Below are 24,153 nucleotides of genomic sequence, written 5' to 3' on the forward strand. Positions count from 1 at the left end.
TACTCCAGATGGACTATATCCAGATGGAACGATGTCGAGGATTCAAATATGTTCTCGTAGTTGTCTGCGCTCTGTCCCGTTGGACAGAGGCGTACCCGGTTTCAGATTACACTGCCCCGACTACTGCCAGACAGTTGGTTCGAGAATTCTTCCCACTATACGGTTTACCACGTGTTGTTCACTCAGATAACGGCCAGCCGTTCTCATCCGAATTAATGAAACATGTTTCACTTCTGCTAGGATATCAGTGGAAATTCCACTGTGTTCGACACCCCGAGGCAGCAGGTCTCGTAGAAAGACATAATCAGATACTGAAAATCAGACTGTCCAAAATATGCAGAGAGAAAGGGGTCGACTGGATAGTAGCATTACCAGTTGCACTCTTTTACATGAGAATGGTAGCACACTCTCGAACAGGGCTATCCCCGTATGAGGTGATCTTCGGTAGACCACCAAATATGTGGGGGACGCCTATACCACGCAAAATAACTGATATTGACTGCAATATGCTGACAGATTACTTGGCTTCCTTGATGTCTGCACTACAATCTTGTCGTTCACAGGTAGCTGCAGCCTTTCCCGACAACACCGAGGTGAAACCCCATGACGTGGTTCCGGGGGATCTGGTCTTTGTGAGGAATTTCGACCGAAAGACTCAGCTGGAGCCCAGGTGGAAGACACCCAAGTTGGTCCTGCTGACCACAAGGACAGCCATGAAGATCGAGGGCCGCAAGGGCTGGATTCATTCAAGTCATATCAAGAAATTTCATGGACTATCCTCGGATATAGACATTGTGCCCTGCACTCCCTCACAGACTGATTCAAAACTTCCTTTGGTTGAAAAGACGGAAACCGAACTTTACAAACTAAAGCTTAGGCCCAACAAGTCGAGCAATTTGATTGTTTAAGTCCTCTCCAAGGTGAAGCGGTTGAATTGTCTCTGACATGTATCCCTTGGACCTAAGTAGAGAAAATACCCGGAAAATGTTGAAACGACAGGCGTATTGTAAATTACTGCGTAGCCACTGCATAGTGACATTATTAATTCTGTTTTTATTAAGTCTTTTAATAATTATTACAAGTATGTTGTTGCACATATATTACCCTATTTCTAGACATGTTTATAATGTTGCTGCTGAACATTCTTTTAGTGACTTACCTCCACATGAATTGTCTTATAGACTTGCGCTGCGCAATAACACTTTCATTAGTATGTTACATCATTCCCATCAGACTAGTAACGCTACTAATTGTTGGGTGTGTGGTCGGCTCCCTCCCTATCAGAATTATGAAGGAGTCCTGCCATTCTTTCCACACCCATTTACACACAATGGCTCCTGTGGAGCATGGTTTAGTTTAATCAATTCCATAGACTCAGACACAGCAGTTTACCAAGATCATTGGGTATGGGGAAACCTGAACCTAGTTTTACTCAAGGTCTGTTACTGCGACAAGGAGGGTCGCCCCAAAAGAACAGGAACTGATCTAGAAAATGAAGTATATGGATTAGGTAATTTTACACCTAATCTCATGATTCTAAATGTCGTATCCGAAATTGAACTAGTCTTGCCCACCATGTCAGTATTCCCAGCGAAGGGTGAATTATGTGTAAGAAAAGTTGGTTCCATACATATGGGCCATAGTAAATGCACCACTACAGTAGAATTCAGTGATCAAGGCAAATCTTCATTTAGAGCTTCTCGCCATTCCTACTTTGTATGTGGTCAGACTGCATATATGCGTTTACCTCTAGATTGGGATGGTACCTGCTACATTGCATTCCTTTTGCCACCTGTTTTCCTAGCTCCTCCTGATTATTACAGAAATATTCATTTAGTACACAACAGAGAGCGGAGAGATCTCCCCATTGTCGATTACACTGAGACGGCATGGGACAAGTATGTAGATTTTAATAAAGGCATCTTTCCCTACATAGGTACCGTTACTAATAGTAAGCTGATACGTAGATTAACTAGAACCCTTGAAGCAGTAGTGAATGAGACTATTTCCGCCTTAGGCAATTTAACAGAAGAGCAGTCTGCTATGCGGATTGTTGTGCTTCAAAATCGTCTTGTCCTTGACGTCATCCTGGCTGATAGGGGCGGAGCTTGTAGGGTTATCGGATCAAGCTGCTGCGTATTCATACCAGAAAATTCGCCATCTGTATATAAAGCCATCACTCGCCTTCATAAGATTGTAAGCCAGATACACCAGAACCCAGGCACTTGGACTTGGTCCAGTTGGTTTTGGAGTGTGATATCAGCCTGGGGATGGAGAGTTGTATCCTTCCTAGGTATTGGCCTTCTCCTACTATTCAGTTGCTGTCTATGTCTACAATGTGGACCAGCGATCTGTGGTCTGTGTGCCACATCGTGTATTCCACCACCAAGATTTCGTTCGTCACGGAAGAAGAAAGAAAAACAAATGATGCTATATGAACAGATCAATGGATTAATGAAGATTGATATCTCTTGAAGGGCAAGTAGGGGACAAGGAGGGAATGTGGAAATATGGATTTTTCTGGTCAGTTATGTCCCCTATCTTGGACCCCAACGGTTCTATGTGCATGTTACAAGTACATGTATGTTCCCTCCAGTTCCAGTTATGAAGACGCAAACACATGTGCGTCCACCGTCAACATGTCCTCTGTCAGATCCGCCATGAATAGGCCGGATATTCCATTCCTAAGTATGAAAGGCCACCGGCTTTATATGGTTCACTTATGCCATTTTACAGTCTAGGCAAGTAGGCCCTGATTCTGTCATCAAAACTCTTCTTGCTTTCTGCCTCTGAAAGCACCAGTCTGAGCCTGCATCTGTGACCATGAACTTTGTCTCATTCTCTGCGCGGCTCACGAAGCCTGACATCAGCCTATTCTCTGCCAAGAACTGTATTTCACCTTCGAATTATCTGCTTCCCTCTCAGCCGATGCATTCCTGCCTAGTAGTTTAAGTAAACATTCTTCCAGTTACCAAGCAAAAAGCCCGACTTCTCTGCCCTTATGCAAGTAATTCATAGCCCTGTCACCATGGAATATTCCTACCCCCTCGCATTCAGTGTAGACACTTAGACGCTTGTACACGCACGCACAGTCAGTATAGAATAGATTCTGTCCGAGAGTCCTTCTTTCTAGGATAACATAGTTCTTTAAACATAGGATGTTAGATATGATTTGGGATTAGGTTGACTTGACCCCCCAGACTTTTTGTCTCCACATGTAGAGCTAAATGTCAAGTCCCCTTCACCCCCTAGTTACACGTCAATTACACGTCATACTGCTGCGCGCGCATCTATGCCAAGTATTATCTTATAGATCCGCCTATAGGTGACATCATAACCAATTATGTTCCTTTTTACTCCTTGTTCCACCCATTTCTGGTTACGCAGAACAACTCGTCATTTTCCTTATCAATTGTTACGCCTATTGCATTCGCTTCATTGTAATGTATGTATTATAAAAGTCATTTCATGTCAATAAAGTATGTACTTCACTTCCTGAACCCCCGTGGTGATGGAACTTGGAGCAACCGATTATAATCGAGCACTGGAATAAAGCCCATTCCGAAACTCTAATATCACGGATTCTGCCTCTCATTTTACTGAGCTATTTTATAATGTTTCTGTATCAAATTCAGTCCCGGTAAAGGAATTTTATTTACCACAGTACAATAAAGGTTTTCGCAAAAAAAAAAAAAAAAAAAAGTGATGGGGGAGCCACTAAACATTGGCATTTGACTTCTGAGGTGCTACACTGATCTCTGCAGCACACGCTATGACCCACTTATTTATTGCAGCTTCCTTTTCCATCTTAAACTCCACCCCCTCTCTCCCATCCATGCCTTTAACGGTATCAGGTCCCCAGCTACCTTGGGATGGGCAGGCAAAAAACCACATGAACACAACAGGACACACTAGCCTTTCACCCCACAACTCCTGGGCTCATGGCAACCCTTTCTTGGCTGCTGAGTATTTACTATAAATGGGATCAAAGTGGCATCTTATTTCCAGCCCTTAGAAACGGCAGGGATGAAGCACTATAAAAAAAAAAAAAAAGTAATTATGTTGAACTCTGCCCAGGCCTGAAGAACGCAGTAAAGCGTCCTTTTAGAACAGCAGACCTTCCCCGCTGCTCATATACAGGTCTCCGGACAACGGTGCCTCACAATTTCCGGAGGCCGAAATCCCATGGCCCCCTGAAGCCATATTACCCGTTTCCAAAACACGTAGAATCCCTTCAAACACCCCAAACAGACCGAAGACCTTTCCAATCACAGCGGGTGGCACTCTAGGTTTGTTGTATACCAGCCCTCGAAATCCTAAAACTTTATAAACTCAGAAACTAGACTCCATGGAGGAGCGCTGCTGGGTGTTGTTAAAAACAAATGGTGACAAAAGTGAACTTGCAGCCAATGTATGGCGACACTAAAGGAAACCCTGGTGAGCAGGGATTTTGCGCTCCGCTGAAGTATCACTGATGGTACTGGTAAGGACAATGTTATAGTTGTTAGTGTTAACATTGTCCTTACCAGTACCATCAGTGATACTTCGGCTGAATATCTTTATGTTAAATTAAGTATTAAGGACAATACTGTGTTCACCACCCTATTCAGGAAGTCAACAGCAGGGAACAGTATCCTACATGCTCTGAGCAGCCATCCTGATACTCTTAAGTGGAGTATCCCCTATGGTGAGTTGCTCAGAGCAAAAAGGAACTGTAACACAGAAACAGCATATCATCTTGAGAGTGATTGCATGTTGGAACGCTTTAGAACTAGAGGTTATCCCAATTGGGTGTTGATCAAGGCCAAAGGAAGAGCCGACAAGGTGAATAGGGATGTTATCCTTTCCAATGATACTTCTACTATAACCACTGATGACATCGAGACTAGGATCATTATGACATGCAGTGCAGATTCTCGTAAAATACAAGGCATTCTGGGAGGAGCCTAGCGCGCAACCAAGATGGCCGCGTAGGTGCGAGGCTCCCGAGGACCTCCGCAACCTCCTACGATTATCCTGACATTATCCTGCCCTGGATGAGGGGACTATGTTGGTGAACCTGAGCTGAGGTGGCACCCGTTTCCCGCTTCCGAATCTGACCTCGGACACCGGAGTGAGCACCGATTGAAGTGTGCGGCCTTCCCCTCGCCGGACCCCGGATTTGCGCTGTGGGGTGATCCAGTGACAAAGTGAACAACAGCGGCTGGCGACTCGCGTGCCCCGCACTTTCGCTTTCGCACCACCTCGTCGTCGCTGCGAGGTTGGGTCGCGGAGCCCTTGGTGTTGGTGTGGTGTGGCCTTGCTGGGAGACCCTGCCTGCCTGCAGGCTGTGATCCACCCCGCTGCCCTGAGGGGGCCCCCCCGGAGCTCGTGTCTGCTTTCCTGCCCTACACGACGTGGCTGGTGCGACTGGGAGACTGGTGGCCATGGCCACGAAACAAGATGGAGACCGGGCAAAGACCAAATCGACCCGGCGCGGCGCCGTCCATCAGGCCAACAGTATGGACCGCTATACCCTCCAGAAGGGATCGCCCGATGGACCGCGCAAGTCCCCTGAGAGCCCTCCTGATGCCCCAGACCTGCCCGCAGATTTGACTCTGCGAGATGTTATGGGCGCCATTGCCGAGATGAAGGCCTCGGTGGGCCAGCGGTTTGATACACTGGCGCAGAAGATTGACTCGGTCCTCGTGGATGTTGGCCTGGTGAGGGCCGATCTTTCCAAATCCAATGACCGAGTAGAGTCTTTGGCCCACACCGCATCGGGCCTAACGACAGATGTGGCGGCCTTGCAAACAGAGGTGCGCCGGCTTAGTCGGGCGACTGCGCTAATGGATCGACGCCTGGAGGACTCCGAGAGTCGGGCACGGAGGAACAACATCCGCATTATCGGGGTGCCCGAGGGACGCGAGGAGGCGGCGGCGGATCTTTTTGTGGAGGACCTGATTGCTACCCATCTCCAGCCACGGGGGCTGAGCAAATTCTTCGCTGTGGAGAGGGATCACAGGGTTCCCGGGGGAAGGCCGAATGTCGGAGCCCCTCCAAGACCTCTCATCGGCCGGATCTTCAATTTTCGGGATAGAGACGCTATCCTGCAAACCTCCAGACTGCATGGACCGGTCAAGCTTGACAATATGGAGGTTAATTTCTATCCTGATTTCACCCCGGCGGTCCAGAAGCAGAGACTGAGCTTCCTAGGCGTCAAACGCCGTCTTCGGGACCTAAACCTCAAATATGCCATGCTTTTCCTGGCCAAGCTGCGTGTGGAGGTGGATGGTCGCACGCATTTCTTTGATCGTCCCGAGGCGGCCGGGGACTGGCTGGATACTCTGCCCGGGGATCGTGATCGGGGGGGCGGGGGGGGGGGGGGGTGCGGCGGGGGGAGACGGCACGCTGGATCAGGACTGAGGGTCTAATAATGGGCCTCCCTCTGGACGAAAATGATGCCACTTTTGATTCTGCGTCAGTTTTTTGTAAGTTCCCCTCCTATGGAGGTTGTGTTGGGTCTCTTGGGGGTTCTCCCACCTCCTCTAGGGGGTTTAGTTAGTCTAACTACCTATGGGGCGACAGGCACACTGCACGTTGGGGGGGCTGTTTGGGCTCATGCAGGGGTGCAGGGAGGGGGGAGTTCTGTTGGGGTGGGTGGGTAGGGATGGGGTGTTGTTCGTTTTTATCACAAGGCAAACGTATTATTGTGTTGGTTTTAAAGTGCTCTCCGGGGTACGAATGATGGCTTTTGTATATGATGGGGGGTAGGGAACTAACTTTGTTATCCTGGAATGTGAATGGACTGGGGGACAGGATCAAACGGGGTGTGGTCCTGCAGTTTTTGAAGCGAATCTCGCCCGATGTAGTCTTTCTGCAGGAGACACACCTCATTGGTAACTCCTTCTGCGCCATGAATCGGCGTGGCTATCGCCTAGTGGCTCACTCGGGCTTTACGTCCGGCTCACGGGGTGTGGGCATCATGGTGAAGAACTCGCTCCCGTTGGAGATTGATGAGGTGCTCCACGATGATAGGGGACGTTATACGGTCTTGGTGGGAAGACTGGAGGGCAAAGTGGTTGTCTTTGTGTCAGTATACATCCCACCGGGGCTGCAGTCGACCACCTTTGCGGACCTTGGGCGCCTTCTCCTTGGCCTTCCGGGGGGGGCTTTTAGTTGTGGGGGGGGATGGGGGGATTTTAATGCGGTGGTATCTGGATCCTTGGATCATCACCCCCCTAGGGACCTCCCCCGGGCACAGGCGTGGCTACCCGGCCTCTTAGATACATTTGGATTAGTGGACTGCTGGCGTTTAAAACACCCCGCGCAGCTGCAGTATACTTTCCACTCGGGAGCCCATGGTAGTCTCTTACGACTAGACTATGTCCTTGTCCCGGCGGCCCATGTTGGGAGGGTGGGAGAGGTACGCCATTTGCCACGGGGTATTTCGGACCACTCCCCGCTCTTACTGCATTTTGATGTCTTTCCGAGGGGTGAGGGTAGGGTGGTCCCAATCAATCCTTGGTACCTGCGCGACCCCTCCATTCGCGCTGCATTGATTAAATCCCTTCAGCGATACTTTGATGAGAATGTGGGGTCTGTGCCTTCGGCCATACCGCTATGGGAGGCCTTCAAGACAGTACTCCGAGGGAAGGCCCTATCCCTTATTTCCCACGCCCGGAGGCGCGAGCAAGAGGAGGTGACCCGGATGGAGGCTGAAATAGCCGAGTTGGAGGGGAATTTAGAAGGTGGGGTGACGGATGCTGCCTTACATGTCCTCCAACTCAAGCAGGCGGCCTACAGGGCCCTCGTCACGGAGGCGGCCAGGGGCCTCAGTAGAGAGCAACAGGGGCGTCTGTATGATGTGGGTGATAAGGCTGGTAAACTTATAGCGTGGTTGGACAAAAAAGAGAGAGCGAATCGTGTGGTCCCGCTGATTGAGAAAACGGATGGTGTGTGTGTAACTGAGCCAGAAGAAATTGTCTCCTGCTTCGCGGATTATTTCCATGGGGTGTATTCCCCGGTGTCTCCCTGCTCGGAAGAGGATTCCCTTGCCCTGCTTAGTGATATCGCGCTGCCGTCCCTTTCTGGGGAGGACAGGGTGTCGTTGGACGCCGCTCCCACCTCCGACGAGATCGCCCTCGCCATACGCTCGGTCGCTTCCGGCAAGGCCATGGGTCCGAATGGTCTCCCTATCGAGTTGTACAAGTTACGACCGGATACGCTGGCACCCCATCTCCGGGCTATGTTCCTGGCGGCACACTCGGTGGGCTCCCTCCCGCCGGACCAGCGTCTGGCTACAATCGTGGTCATCCACAAGGAGGGGAGACCTCGGGACCGGGTTACATCCTATCGGCCCATTTCGCTGCTGAATGCGGAGCCCAAGATTCTTGCTAAGGTACTGGCCAATCGGCTGGTCGGCGTGGTGGGCAATTTGGTTCATCAGGACTAGTCTGGCTTTATTCCTCATCGCAACACAGCCCTTAATCTGCGGCGTTTGCACGGTGTGCTTGCACGTGCCCCGTTCATACGGGAGCCGGCCATTTTGGCGTCCTTAGACGCCACCATGGCGTTTGACACGCTTGAATGGCCATATATCTGGGCGATGCTTGCGAAGTTTGGATTTGGCCAAGGGTTCATCAGTTGGGTCAAATTGCTATATTCGGGCCCATTAGCGCAGGTGGTGGTGAACGGAAGAGTATCTGCTCCGTTTGAGCTGGGCCGGGGCACTCGACAGGGCTGCCCCTTATCGCCGCTCCTCTTTGCACTTGCCTTGGAGCCCCTGGCGGAGTGGCTGCGGTGGGAGCCTTCCATCCGTGGTCTCCGCTGGACCCCCGAGTATGAGGACCGCGTATCCCTATACGCTGATGACATCCTCTTGTACCTAGCTTCCCCACGTAAATCACTCATAGTACTAGTTGATGTTCTGCATTCATTCGGTCGTAACTCCGGTCTGGTCATCAACTGGGCTAAATCGTGTGTGTATGTTCTATCTGGGGAGGCTCCTATCCTCCCGCGGGGCTGTCCGATCCAGGTCGCCCCGCAGGGATTCAGGTACCTGGGCGTCTTCATTACTCTGGACCCGGAGGCTCGGTATGATCGGAACTTGCTTCCCCCCCTCCAGCGTCTGAAAGAGGATGTCGCGCGCTGGCGGCGTTTGCCGCTTTCGCCGCTCGGCCGGGCGGCATTGTTTAAAATGATGTCGTTGCCGCGTTTCCTATACGCGTTGCAGAACACGATGGACCTCGTCCCAGCGCGCTACTTCCGCGAAGTGGAGAGTTTGCAGCGCCGCCTGTTCTGGGACGGGAGGCCACGTATTGCCCTGGCTAAGCTGACGCTCCCCTGGTATGATGGGGGGATTGCCCTCCCGGATATTAAACGGTATTATTGGGCCTCCCAGCTAGCTGCAATTAATCAGGGCCTATATGGGCCAGCCTTAAACCCGGCGTTTGAAATAGATAGGATGCTACTTCCAGGTGGTGACTATAATCGAGCGCTCTACTCTAGCGCGCCCGACGCTCGCCTGACGGGCCCCACGCGTGTCATGGTGCGAGTGTGGCACGCGGCCAATGCTGCAATGGGGTGGAAGGACCGTTTGACCCGGGCGTCACCACTATACGCATCTGAGCGATTGGGCTCCTTGTGGACCTCGAAGGGCTTTGAGAAGTGGGATTTAATAGGCATCAGCAAAGTGGGGGATCTCTGGACGAGGGGAGGATTTAAAACGTTCGAGATGCTGCAGACGGAATTTCAGTTGCAGGGCAGCGAGTACTTTCGGTACTTGCAGGTCCGGCATGCGCTGGGCTCCGTCTTTCCGGACGTTGCCTCCATCCCGGAGTGCTCACCCCTGGAGGATAGAGTGCTGGATGGACACGTCCCTGACAGCACGATCTCACTGATCTACAAAAAACTGATCAACGATCGCTCAGACTTGCTGACTGCCCTTCGTGAGGCTTGGGTTGCCGATGGGCTGGAGCTGGACGACGAGGACTGGATCTCCGCGGTGGCCTCCCCGAAAGAGGTGGCCATACCGGCTCGCCTTAGTTTCGTCCAGCTCAAGATACTCCACAGGGTCTACATGACGGGGCCAAAGCTCCTGCGTATGGGCTATGCTGAGGACGGTTTGTGTAAGCGTGGGTGTGGTGCGCTGGGGACTTTTCTGCATATCCTGTGGGAGTGCCCGCAAGTGGAGGGGTTCTGGCGAGGTGTGCATAAGGTGCTGCGAGTGGTCACGCATGTGGCGCTGTTGCCCGAAGCGAGGAGATGCCTGTTGAATGTGTGGGAGCCTACCGATTACTCGGTGCCGCAGACGTGGTGGGTGACTCTGGGGTATATGGTTGCCAAGCGTGATATTGCCCAGCTGTGGGGATCCCGGAGCCCCCCGACTGTCTCGGCCTGGAAGGAACATATGGATTGGTGCATGTTTCGGGAAAAGGTGGTGTATGTGGCGAGAGGTAAGCCTGCGACATGGGTGAAAGTGTGGGGCCCCTGGAACGCCTACCGCGGGGGAATCTGTGCTCCACCCCTATTGCCTGATCCGTCGCCGGCCCCGTCCCCTTAGCCAACTCATCCCCCCGGTACCTGGGCATTAGGTGTCCCCAACCCTAGTTCTGATCTCTCCCCCCCCTCTTGAGATTCCTATGGATAGCTAGAATTCCCCCTCTAGGGGAGCACATGTTGCTATTCCGATTGAGGATTGCCTTGTGGGTTTGTTTGTGTTTGTTGTTCTTTAAATTTAAAATGGAACCGTATAATGGGGTCTGAATAGTGTGGCACGCAGCGATGTTATCTCCTGTAAATGCTCGGCCGCAGCACCATGTGTTTTATAAATGTATACCATATGCTCCTTTTATTGCTAGCGGCCGGCCGGAAGGTTGTAGGCCCATATTTGTATAATTTTTTTGAGTCTTGTACTAAACGGTTTCAAAAAAAAAAAAAAAAAAAACACAAGGCATTCTGAACAAGAACTGGGACATCCTCAAAGCAGATACCATCATTGGAGATCTCATCCCCAACAGACCCAATAACACCTACAGAAAGGGGAGAAATTTAAGAGATCACTTATTGCATAAGGATGTCACGCTTTACCCCAAGAAGCAGGAACATGGCCTGCTAGGATTTTTTCCATGTGGCCATTGTAAGGCCTGCAAAAACAGCCATTTTTGTAAGAAAGTTAACTGCAATGGGATATATAAAGAGATCACCCAATTCCTTACTTGCAGTTCCACTTTCGTGATCTATGTGATAGAATGTCCATGCAAGTTATGGTATATTGGCAGCACAACTCTCATGGCGAAGAAACGCGTATTGGAACACTACCGTGCCATCATACATTTAGATGAAAAATACGCTGTGGCTCGTCATTTTAGTGTGAAACATTTCTCTAATCCTGGTCTCTTGAGATTTTTTATTCTAGAACAAATTCCCAGCAACCCCAGAGGTGGTGATAGAGTTTTAAAACTTAGACAGAGAATCCAAATATATTGTGGACTTTCAGACTAAGCACCCTGGGGGATTAAATCAGGATGAGGAGATGGCGGTAAATTTAAAGAATGAACCATTAGGCATGTTTTCACATGTTTTATACTTTATTAGCTGTTTTAGACCTTATTCGCTGTTTCAGGTCAGTCTCAAGATAACGTTCTGAATTTTGATACAATTTCCCTAATATCAGGGTTTCGTACGCCTGACTGCATTCCATACTGTACAGTCATATTATGCCTGCTTTTGTCTGTTCTTCTTCTTCTTCTTCTTCTTTCTTACATGTATCATGTGCACTAGAAACAGTTGCACTGATTTTGAACATTTGTTAACTTGTTATTCTATTATACTGAGAGCTGTTTTGTTTTTTCCTTTATTCACAGGAGGGAAGAAAGGGGCCCAACTACCAGCGAGCACTATCACGGGCATCCTACCCTTTCCCCCGTTTTTTCACTTATATGGATGAAGTTTACATACAGTAGGTGACGCTGATTGGACTTTGTACATTGTTGGGAATGTTTCAAGACGGACAACTTGTATCCATGTGGTCGAGGGTATCGGCTTGCTGGCACTTGCCATTATTTGTCGTTTCGTTGTATGATGAGTTTCTGCATTTTCAGATTCACAGCTGTTATTTTACATGTCATTTATACAGTGATGATGTCGGTGTATTGGCTATCTGCTATTATAGGTATACTATTACGAGCCCACACAACAGCATAATCATATTTAGCCTCCTTTTTGAACTTAGATGACACTACTTACGTACTGTCTAGATTTCACATGACCATCAAGGGTTTGCTTACATACCGAGTACATGATACTTATGCTTATAGTAGAACACTAATGGACTTGAATTGTATTTACGTTTATTTGTCCTATCTTATCTTTTACCATTCCAAGATGTCTGCCATGGCCTCATGATATGTTGATCATTTTATGTTGTCCTTTCTTGATTTTCACCTAAAAAAAAACTTTATCTACTTTTCACGCACATACTATTCTCACGTGATCAAGACACTGCAACGAGTTGAAACGCGTTGTGAGAAATAAACACCCCTATCGGTACATTTCTGAATCTGGTTTTTCTTGGTGACTGAGAGCGCATGGCATTGGATTTTTGTGGGGACATTTACAAGCCGGCGTGCTCCGCCGGCGTATGCGCCACCTCTCTTGGGTCCAGCTGGAGCAACACGCAACACGCAACACACACACACACACACACACACACACACACACACACACACACACACACACACACACACACACACACACACACACACACACACACACACACACACACACACACACACACACACACACACACACACACACACACACACACACACACACACACACACACACACACACACACACACACACACACACACACACACACACACACACACACACACACACACACACACACACACACACACACACACACACACACACACACACACACACACACACACACACACACACACACACACACACACACACACACACACACACACACACACACACACACACACACACACACACACACACACACACACACACACACACACACACACACACACACACACACACACACACACACACACACACACACACACACACACACACATATACACATACATACATACATATACACATACATACATACACATACATACATACATATACACATACATACATATACACATACATACATACATATACACATACATACATACATACATATACACATACATACATACATATACACATACATACATATACACATACATACATATACACATACATACATATACACATACATACATATACACATACATACATACATATACACATACATACATACATATACACATACATACACACATATACACATACATACACACATATACACATACATACACACATACATACATATATATATATATATATATATATATATATATATATATATATATATATATATATATATATATGCTACCAAGTCCGACTTTCTCCAAAATCAGACACCGACACTCAGGATGCTTTCAGCCGTCCGGCTTGGGTTTTATTTTCTCACGTAACGCGTTTCGGGACGTATCCCTTGCTCACACAATCTAATGTGGACCAAACGTTTCATTTAAGCAAAAAATACAGGGTCACATGATTCGCTCCTCAATAGATATAAACAACAGACTATCATTGCCATAGCGGTTAATTTCTTCAATACAACGTTATCATGACATAGTGCCAGAAATCTTTCATATATTCAAATTTATCTCATTTAAATAAAATCAAAAAGTGGATTGGATTTAAAAATTTACAAATAATTCATATATTTTTACATATTTATATTCAAATCAAAACATCCATAAAAAGTACAGAAAGATTTCTAAAGAATAACATTGTAGTCAATAACAATCTATCAATAATGTATCACTTGTCTACTTCATTACACAAAATCATTTGTAACATTATTACACACATCATGATTAAGTCATATAACTCTAAGTCCCTTGTCATAGTTGATTTGTCCATCGTTCCTATTTTAGAATCAACGGGATTTTCAATGAGTAGTTCATTTATAATCCATTTTGGTAACCTTTACATCCAGGAACCAAGGCGGAAGAGACAGGGGAAAAGAAAGAGAGACTTAATAATATAAAAATGGGACATACACTGATGACATAATTAAACAGTAGGATTCAACTCGATACCCATAAAGTGCTAGTGCTTTGTGCAATTCAATGCTTAAGAGTAAAGTGCTAGTGCCTATCTTTGTGCAAAAAATCGCAATGTTATCACAATAAAGTGCTAGTGCAACAGTATAAAAATATCGGGGAGTCCCATAATCACTGTAATACAACAGATGTCCTAAAACCGATTATATTTGGTAATTTGTAGAAGAAAAAGACAAGAGACGGAGCAATCAATTCATCACAGGATAATTAAAATCAAAATTTAAAACCACAACAATTTAAAATCAACGTGATTGAGAATGATACCTCTATTTTAAATGTATATGTAGATCTTCTTCAATGTTCATACCATGAGGACTTTTTGTGTTAAACATGAGTATGTATTTAGACTCTAATTTTCTTAATTTCTTTTCCCTATCACCTCCTCTTTGTTCTTTAGGGACTTGGTCAATGGCAAAATATATCAGATCATTAGTATTGCCTTTGTGAAATTCATTTATGTGACGGGCAACCACATAATTTTTGTCATTATTAGTAATCGCCCTAAGATGCTGCAGGATACGCACGTGAACCATATGAATAGTGCTTCCTATATACATCTTTGGGCAAGAGCATTTCAAGACATAAACAACAAATTCACTTTTACAATTCAGTGGCTTTCTTATTTTCCATGGACTATTCAAAAGGGGAGACATTATCTGCTGTGTATTTTTACCGTGTCTACAGGCCTTACATTTAAAACATTTGTGGAAGCCTGGGCTCACTTTAAGCCAACCTCCACCTTTCTTCGCTTCAAAATCTGTTTTAAAAAGGTCATCTCTCATAGATTTAGCACGGTTAAAAGTCAACAAAGGAGTTCGTGTAACCTTCCCCTTTAGAATAGGATCCTGTTTAACAAGGTGCCAGTGTCTATTCAGGCTATCTCTCACTCTAGCCTGGTATGTACTGTAACCAGTAATCATGCGGATCTGATTTCCAGTATTTTTCCGCTTTTCTTCAACTTTTTTAATGTCTGGTTTCAATAATGCACTTCTATCCATGTTTGCTACTTTCAATTGAGCCTGTCTTAACGTTCCCATTTTGTATCCTCTTTGTAGGAATCTGTGGCTCAATGCTTCCTGAGCCTGCCCCAAAGCAGTAGTCTCACTGCAATTGCGTTTCATTCTCAGATTCTCTGCATAAGGGATACTCATCTTAAGTTTAGTTGGGTGGAAACTAGCTGCATGCAGGATCGAATTTCCTGCAGTTGGTTTTCTGAAAGTGCACGTTTGGATTGAATTTTGTGCAATGTACACCTCTAGATCTAAATAAGTCACTTTCTCTGAGCTTATGTGTTCAGTAAATTTCAAGTTCAATTTGTTTATGTTTATGCTTTCAATGAAATTCTGTGCCGATTCTCTTGATCCGTTCCATATGATGAATAAATCATCAATGAAACGGATCCATTTAATGACATTTTCTCTCCACTCATTAATGTAATCAACTTTGAGCACCTGCTCCTCCCACCAGCCCATATGTAGATTGGCATAGCTGGGGGCGAAGCAGGTGCCCATCGCCGTGCCCTTGTTCTGTCTGTAAGTATCACCTCCAAAAAGGAAGTGATTGTTGGTGAGACATAACCTACACATCTCCAACAGCATATTAGTGTGCTGGTAGAGATTAAGAGGTCGCAAATTTAAAAAATGCCTCATCGCCCTTAAACCATCTTCATGGGCAATACTTGTGTACAGACTCACGACGTCCAAAGTTATGAGGAGATAAGACTCTTCCCATCTTATATCCTCTAATTGATTCAAGAAATCCCTTGAATCTTGAATATAAGCGGGTAATGCCCTCACATACTGTTGTAAAAATGAGTCTAAATATCTGGAGGTTGGTTCAAAGAGACTGCCAATGGCAGAAATAATGGGACGCCCTGGTGGTTTATCCTTTTGTTTATGAATTTTTGGTATTAAATATAATATAGGTACCACTGGGTTGTCCACCTTCAAAAACAAATATTCTGGTTGATTAATCAACCCAATTCCTCGCCATCGTGCAAGGTCTTTTTGGTATTTGAGTTTGATTTCAATTAGATTGCTATGGGGGACTACAGAATAACATTCTCTATCTCCCAATTGTAAAGCTGCTTCATGATTGTATGCGTTAAGGGACCACAACACTAGGTTGCCGCCCTTATCAGCTTGCCTTACAACTATGTCCTGTCTACTTTGAATTTTAACCATCACAGATTCATATTTCTTATCAAAACCAGAAGCTTTCTTTAAAAATTCTTTGCTAGAGTTTAGGGATATTTCCTTTAAATCTTTTATTACCAAGTCAGAGTATATATCCAGAGTATCTCTGGGGGTATTGGGTGAAAAACTCGATTTAGGTCTAAAATTCGTGGTAGTGCTGTCAAAAACATCTAAACAAAAAAGTTCATCTGTTTGACTAACTTGACTGACTGAATTTGCCACAGCCATACCATCCCCTTCTCTTATGAGTTGTTGACATTCAAAAAGTACCTGCATGTCCCCAACATCTAGATTTCCTGGTTCCTCGCTGACAACTGGTCTCATTTCCTTCCGATTGGTATTTTTTACATCAAAGAATTTCTGTAGTTTTAGTTTTCTTACAAACTTAAAGAAGTCTATGCGCGTTTGAGTATAGTTGAAATTAGTTCGTTTGCAGAAAGAAAAGCCTAGTGAAAGGATTCTTGTTTCTTCATCCGTTAAAACAAGATCCGTTAAATTTATGACCGTTGATTCTATTTCTTCCAGCCCTTGCGTTGAAATTGTTTCTTCTTCCCTGAACGTAATTCCATGGCTACTCCGTCGGTTTTTTCGCTTGCGTAGCTTTCTTTTCTTTGATTTTGATTTTGATTTTGGAACGAGGGACGTTGGTTTTGAGTCCGGTCCTTGTATAAAAAACCAAACTCCTCAATTACCGATGGAGGATTTACCATAGCCAGTGATTGTGCTCCTCCGTCTTCAGAAAGCGATTCAACATCCGAGCTTGCTACTGAGCTCAGATCCGACGTTTCTCCTGAGATGTTGGGTGGGGTTTTAGTTGTCGCTTCTTTACTTGCTGAGGTCTGTACCTGTGAAAGACGCTGCTTTCTTATTGTATCAAAGCGTCGTGCAAAAGTATAGATTTGACCGAGTAAGTAATCTTGTCTGTCTCGTTGAAACTTAGTTGCTTTTCGTGCCGTTATTGATTGCTCGTATTTAATTAGGCGGGTTTTGACGTCAGCCTTGAATTTAGCTGTCTCATCCTCTCCCAAACATTTTAATAACTCCGCTTCCAACATGGTAATTTCAACTAGAATTTTCTCTCGGTCCCTCACAGCATATTTCACCAAGATTTTCATCATGCACTCTGAGGCCTGTGCATTATTGGCTGCCCAATTATATATATATATATATATATATATATATGATGAGAGTGGAGCCATGCGGTTGAAGCGTCTAGGGGACCCGAGAAGGATATTTGTTTCACCAGCCCAGTTCTGCCTTAATACCCCAACCCACGTTCCGGTTTCAATTCAGGGCCCTTTCGAGGATACTTGGACAGACGACAAGCCACTTACTTGCAAGCCGTGAGAGGTGCATGCTGGTACTTGCAGTCCGCCAATGCGGCTGCAGTACTGTTTGGGTTTGGGACTTTGACTCCGCCTACCTGAATAACCACCTATGGCGGAACTAATGGGATTACATATGTGAGGGTTTTGGCGGGAGAGCTGTGTTGGAGCAGGCATCTGATGAAGGCACAGACCGAAACGCGTCATGCCATTGCTCTTGTGATGAAAATAAAGATTCTTCCGGCATTCCCCGTTGTGTTCCTCCAATTCTTTCCAGTTAAGAATCTCCTGTGGCATTTATTGTGCGCCAGTCTTGGGCGTACAGGAGGTAACCCGCTTCATCAAGAGGTCAGAGCATTCAAGGACAGCTTCGGCGTTTGTTTTGCTTATCCAAGGTATTGGACAGCTCAGACCCACCGCATCTACTTTCAACGCATCGACTGCTGCTCATGTCAGTCCGTGATTGCACGGAGGAACCAGGATTATTGCAACTGCGTTCCCAGACCATGATGAGAGTGGAGCCATGCGGTTGAAGCGTCTAGGGGACCCGAGAAGGATATTTGTTTCACCAGCCCAGTTCTGCCTTAATACCCCAACCCACGTTCCGGTTTCAATTCAGGGCCCTTTCGAGGATACTTGGACAGACGACAAGCCACTTACTTGCAAGCCGTGAGAGGTGCATGCTGGTACTTGCAGTCCGCCAATGCGGCTGCAGTACTGTTTGGGACTTTGACTCCGCCTACCTGAATAACCACCTATGGCGGAACTAATGGGATTACAAATGTGAGTGTTTTGGCGGGAGAGCTGTGTTGGAGCAGGCATCTGATGAAGGCACAGACCGAAACGCGTCATGCCATTGCTCTTGTGATGAAAATAAAGATTCTTCCGGCATTCCCCGTTGTGTGTGTATATATATATATTCATATATATATATTCATATATATATATTCATATATATATATTCATATATATATATTCATATATATATATATTCATATATATATATATTCATATATATATATATATATATATATATATATGAATATATATATATTCATATATATATATATGAATATATATATATGAATATATATATATTCATATATATATATTCATATATATATATTCATATATATATATTCATATATATATATTCATATATATTCATATATATATATTCATATATATATATTCATATATATTCATATATATATATATATATATATATATATATATATATTCATATATTCATTCATTCATTCCAAATGGGATTTCCTTCTCCAACCTCCCAACGGCGATGAAGGTACGAACTCCTCTTGGATTTGGCGTGAACATTTTATTTCAGCTCACTTACAAAGTCATTACGCGTTTCGGCCGGATAAACCGCCTTGATCACATTGACAGAACAGCGTTACTCTGAAAGTTTATACCACCATAATGTGTCACATGATTAACAACAAACATAAAAGAATTACTCTGAGTTTTTTGTGCATGTCAAAAGCATTTGTGAGTTTTAAACATGTAAATATTTCTTGTGCCAGCCGGCTATTTAAACATTAATACATGGTATACATTTATGATAAAATCATATACAAATACAGTGATAAATAATTAAAACCAATTATTTTTTAACTATAAAATACATCAAAACTGCTCGCATCAATGTATTAACAGTTCACAACCTGCTAGTTCCGTAGGTTTCTATATATAAAATATTGCATATATGTCGATTGAGAATTGTATTTAGTTCCTACCAATGCAGGTTAAAGAGATATAGTACGAGTCATTATTATATTTGACCCTCTTTTCTGCTTAAATGCCTCCTATGCCACCATCATGAAAGGAATTTCCCCATCCATTCCAAAGAAAATAGATATTTTAGTAACTATTATGTAACAAAGCTAGTAAGGTTGAAACGTAAGTTCATATTTAATCGGTTGTTAACTTATCATATTTCGCTTCCTTTTTAGAACTTGATAAGAATGCTTCTAACTCACTAAAACTCCATTAGAGACCAACTATTTGATTACCCAAGTAAGAATGTGGTGTTACAGTACTTATAAACATGTGCAAAAATATGCCAAGTGCAAAAACGTGTTGAGGTAAAGTGCAAAGTGCGTGTATAAATACAGTACTGTAAAACCTATAGTGATAAGAATATAATTTCTTACTAAAATCAAATCTAAAAAAAACCTTTTTTGGGGGGGCTGGGATTTTTTAAGTTAAAATTGTTTTGAATGTGTGCGATGGTAAAACCATATATACAAGGCAGGAAATCTTTTAAGTATGCCATATACCATGTTGGTTACCCTGTACAGAATTTGTCTTATATTAAATGAACGGATCTTATTATACATCTGTTGAACCTAAAAAGTAGACGGAACTAGATCATAGGCAATAATAGAGATCTTCCGTAGTGTTTAGTCCCAAGGGTGTCTTACTGTCAAATTCGATAATAGTGCGCGTTTCCAACTGCCTCAATTTACGCTCACGGTTTCCTCCTCGGCGCGGTGCTGGAACGGCATCTATCACAAAATATTTGAGGCAGTTGAGATTGTTATCATGTACGGCTTTAAAATGACGCGCTAATGGGTAATTCGAATCGTTGTTCACTATTGCACGCAAATGCTGTAAAATGCGCAGATGCACCTGCAGTTTCGTGCTCATTATGTAGTTAAATCCACATGTACATATGAGCAAGTAAACCGCATATTGAGTGCGGCAAGACTAAGGCCCACTGATAAGCCTTTCTTTGGGACTAAACAGTATTTTGTAGTGGGTTTTGTTTTCACCAAATTTACAAGCCCGACATGTGGAGCATTTGAAAAAACCCTGTTTAGGTTTGAGCCAGGTGGTAATAGAAACAATTTCTGGATTATTTTTGACCAAATCCGTCCTCATGGATTTGGCTCGCCTGAATGTTAATGTGGGTGTGGTGGATAGTTTAGGTGACATTACTCCGTGTGTTAGAAGGATAGGCCAATTCTTATTGATTATACCCCTGATCTGCCTTTGTTGTTTACTATAAGCAGTAATCAATCTTGGTGTTGCGTCATCTTTAGATATGTTTGCACTACTGCAGTGGGGATCTATATTAGTACTGTGATCTTGTTTAGTTAATAGTGATTTCCTATCCCGGGCTTTAGTTTATTCATATGCTCCCTGGAGAATCTGATCACTATATCCTCTTTGTTTAAATCTCTCTATTGATACTTGAGAACATTTGGCAAACTCCTCTTCTGCGCTACATATCCTTTTTATTCTAAGTAATTCCCCATATGGAATACTTCTTATTAGATGTTGAGGATGTGCACTTTTGGCATGTAGTGTGGAATTTCCGGAGGTAGATTTCCTGTACAGAGTAGTTTGCAATTTGCCTTCTTTTACATACACTGGTTGTATCCAAGAAATCAACACTATTGCCACTTATGTATGATGTAAGTTAGTGCGGTTATCATCGATAGCCCCCACAAATGTTTCTGCACCCGTCCGATCTCCATCCCAAACAATAAACACGTCATCAATGTAACGAAGCCAACAGATTACATGAGCATTATACATTTCAGCATGGGTTCCCCTTAGTGCCTGCTCCTCCCGCCAGCCAACATGTAAACACGCATAGCTGGGGGGAAAACAGGCTCCCATGGCGACACCTATATTATACACACACACATAAAAAAGCTACGCTGCAATTAAATACGTTTATAAAATGCGTGTGGTAACTGTATGTCACAGGAAAGAAAAGTGTAATTAAACAAGAAGTGATGGGAGGTGGCGGTGGGGACTTGGCAGCGCACGGGTAGATTAGGCAGCAGCATGAGAATACGGAAAGAAAGGTAAAAAGACGGTTGACAACAAAGACATGAGCAGGGCTTGAAGTTTATGGTTCAGGGTAAAAAGATGGCGACAAACAGGCAGCTGCTCAAGACTGCCGAACTGATGGAGTGCAAATAAATGTCTCCCATCTGGGGTGAAGGATAGCTAAGGTAAAAGAGTTCTCCCAAACAGCAGAGAAGCACTGAAAGCGTATGGAAACTAATTTACCGGTGCTCCTCAGCCCAGACATGGAAGTGAGCTATCGGCTGCAGAACCAGTTACAAGGGTGCAAAGAAGAGCGACGCTGGACTAAGCCAGTAGCAGGAAGAAGCAGGCAGGAATAAAGTAGTTGTATTCATTACTGTAGGTCTTGCATACAGCGCATGCGCTGTCTAGGCTTGACCTAAGAAGAAATTTTAAAAATATTATAGTTTACAACACCTATAGCTCTAACTTTCACAAATGCGAGACCATTTGCATTGTAAATGCTGGTCTAGCAAAGCTTTTAAGCCTATGTTTAGCATAGTTCCATCCTACCGAGCTGAAAAATGACAAAAGCCTTTTACCACTGGAGGCACAGTATTGCAGCTTTGGATTACTAATCACAAATACTATGCCAAAGCCAACCTGGAATGAATAAACGCATTCCACGACACATGTTTCGCTCTAGTTAGAGCTCAGAGTGGTATAGCTTTGTCCAGACACAAAGGAGCACTCAGTAAAAGCCACGACAATACCCTTTTTATTCATAAAAGGGAGCAAGGATCTCACTGTAATATTTGGGAAAGATAAGAGCACGACTAGCTTTAGGTATCCGGGGCAGTAAAGGTCTTACTATGGAATGCTCTAAATGTCAGTTTGCTGAAAGTTGTGTTACATAATTGGGCTAAGGTATATGCAAGGAAGGCGAAAAACCCAAGACTTCTTTGTTGGAAACCATTAGAAAGGCACTCTATCTTTCTGCCAAGAACAATGTGTGATCCTTCTTAAGAACAGCGGTATTATTCACAGGATGTTCAAGGCTTTGCAGCAAAGACTGTTTTTACTAGGCAACTTTTGTACAGCCAAGTAAAATGTGTTTTTGATGCCAATTGTCAAAAGAATATTAAAACTATCAAACATGCAACAGTGCACTATTCTGCACTGAAAGGATTTGATCCATTTGCCGAAAGTATTCTCAAGCCTTGTTGTAAAGGCTTTAGGTGCAGTATTATTGCAAGTAGACATTGGAGGAAAGGGAAATGATTGCATGTGCCTTACTTTATTTGATGCCCACTGAGGATAAACACCCAGAAATCGAGAGATAGAAACACTCATCTGTATGTGGGCATTGGAACACTGTAGATTTTGTGTGTGTGGGGAAACCACTTTATGGTTTGCAGTGACAAGAATTGTAAGACTATACATGAGGAAGGAGTATTTTAGATACAAACATTAAATACATACCGGTAAAGAATGTAATAGCAGGCTTCCTGTTGAGATTTGGAAGAATGCATAGACGAAGAGCGGGAAGAGTACAAAGTAGCCCGCGTATAGAACAGTGGGTTTTCCGTACTTAAAATGGATGAATAGTTTTATGAGCATACGAGACCGGATTCTAGAAACTGAAGGAGGGGGGGTGGAGGGGGAGGGGGCATTTTCTACAATGGATCACAAATAGTAATATTGTTAAATCTAGGTCCACAACTTGATACAGAGTTTTAGAAAATCCTCTAGGGTGCTACCCAGACAACAATTCAGGACAATACTTTTTTGTGGATCGAGAACTAGCCCTGCTGAGCGAACACAATGTGAAACAAAAATACACTCATATTTTGAGCAGACAACTATTACCTGCTAACTGGAAACATGAGGAATTATAGCCTTGAGAATGTTTAAAACACATTTTGGTGGAGAAGTAGTGCTACTGAATGGGCTTTCTGCTTAGAAATAGTGCCTTACATTTTGCAGCTCAGTTAAACCGTGTGGTTAAAGCCTTAGCACGTCCAATGGATTCCATGACGTCCTATATGGAAAATCAGGCATTCTCTTTTTACCATTAGGGTATTCAAGTGGTCTTCCAAGTTGCATCAACAAGAAGCAAACTGCAGCAATTCATATTCTTTTCTAATGTGAGCAGTTCAGGAGAAACAAGTGTGACACACTGTGGCCCTATCTTGCAAACTGCTCTGTAAAATGGAATGGGAGTGAAGGAGGAGTGTGTGTCAGTAAGTCAGAGTCTGTGTATAGTTTAGTTATGTGAAACCCAATGATGAATAGCTGGGTTTGTGCATTTCAACTGCATTTGTTATACCAATCACCAAATCTCGATAGAAGATATTTACAAAAAACAAACACCATAGCATTGCATTAAAGTACTATGAAACGCTGCCCAAAAGAAACTGGGGCACTTACCTCCATCGCTCTTCTGGGGACAATTTGGCCAAATCCACCTGAAAAAGGCGAAAGCAAAGGATGAAGACACACCACTGGGAGAAACAAACAACACTGACTATGTAGTCTCGCTTATAGTAAATAATGCAAATAGAATGTTCTCACAAATAAGATTATTGCGCTCAAAGGTGCACATTAACCATTGCCAATAGGAGACACTGCAGTAAACAGAGCAGCATA

General features: G+C 44.3%; 1 protein-coding gene across 2 annotated transcripts in view; it reads right to left on the reverse strand.

Moving 5' to 3' along the window:
- Positions 1 to 24,153, reverse strand: part of RNF121 (ring finger protein 121) — a 326,737-nt gene that overhangs the window by 178,261 nt on the left and 124,323 nt on the right. For both annotated transcript variants that reach the window (XM_085623428.1, XM_085623429.1), the window contains exon 2: positions 23,935 to 23,972. In XM_085623428.1, the coding sequence (XP_085479554.1) occupies positions 23,935 to 23,972 (38 nt within the window). The remainder of the gene's footprint in view (positions 1 to 23,934; positions 23,973 to 24,153) is intronic.

Source organism: Triturus cristatus, chromosome 8 (assembly GCF_964204655.1).
Source record: "Triturus cristatus chromosome 8, aTriCri1.1, whole genome shotgun sequence".
Lineage (NCBI taxonomy): Eukaryota > Metazoa > Chordata > Amphibia > Caudata > Salamandridae > Triturus > Triturus cristatus.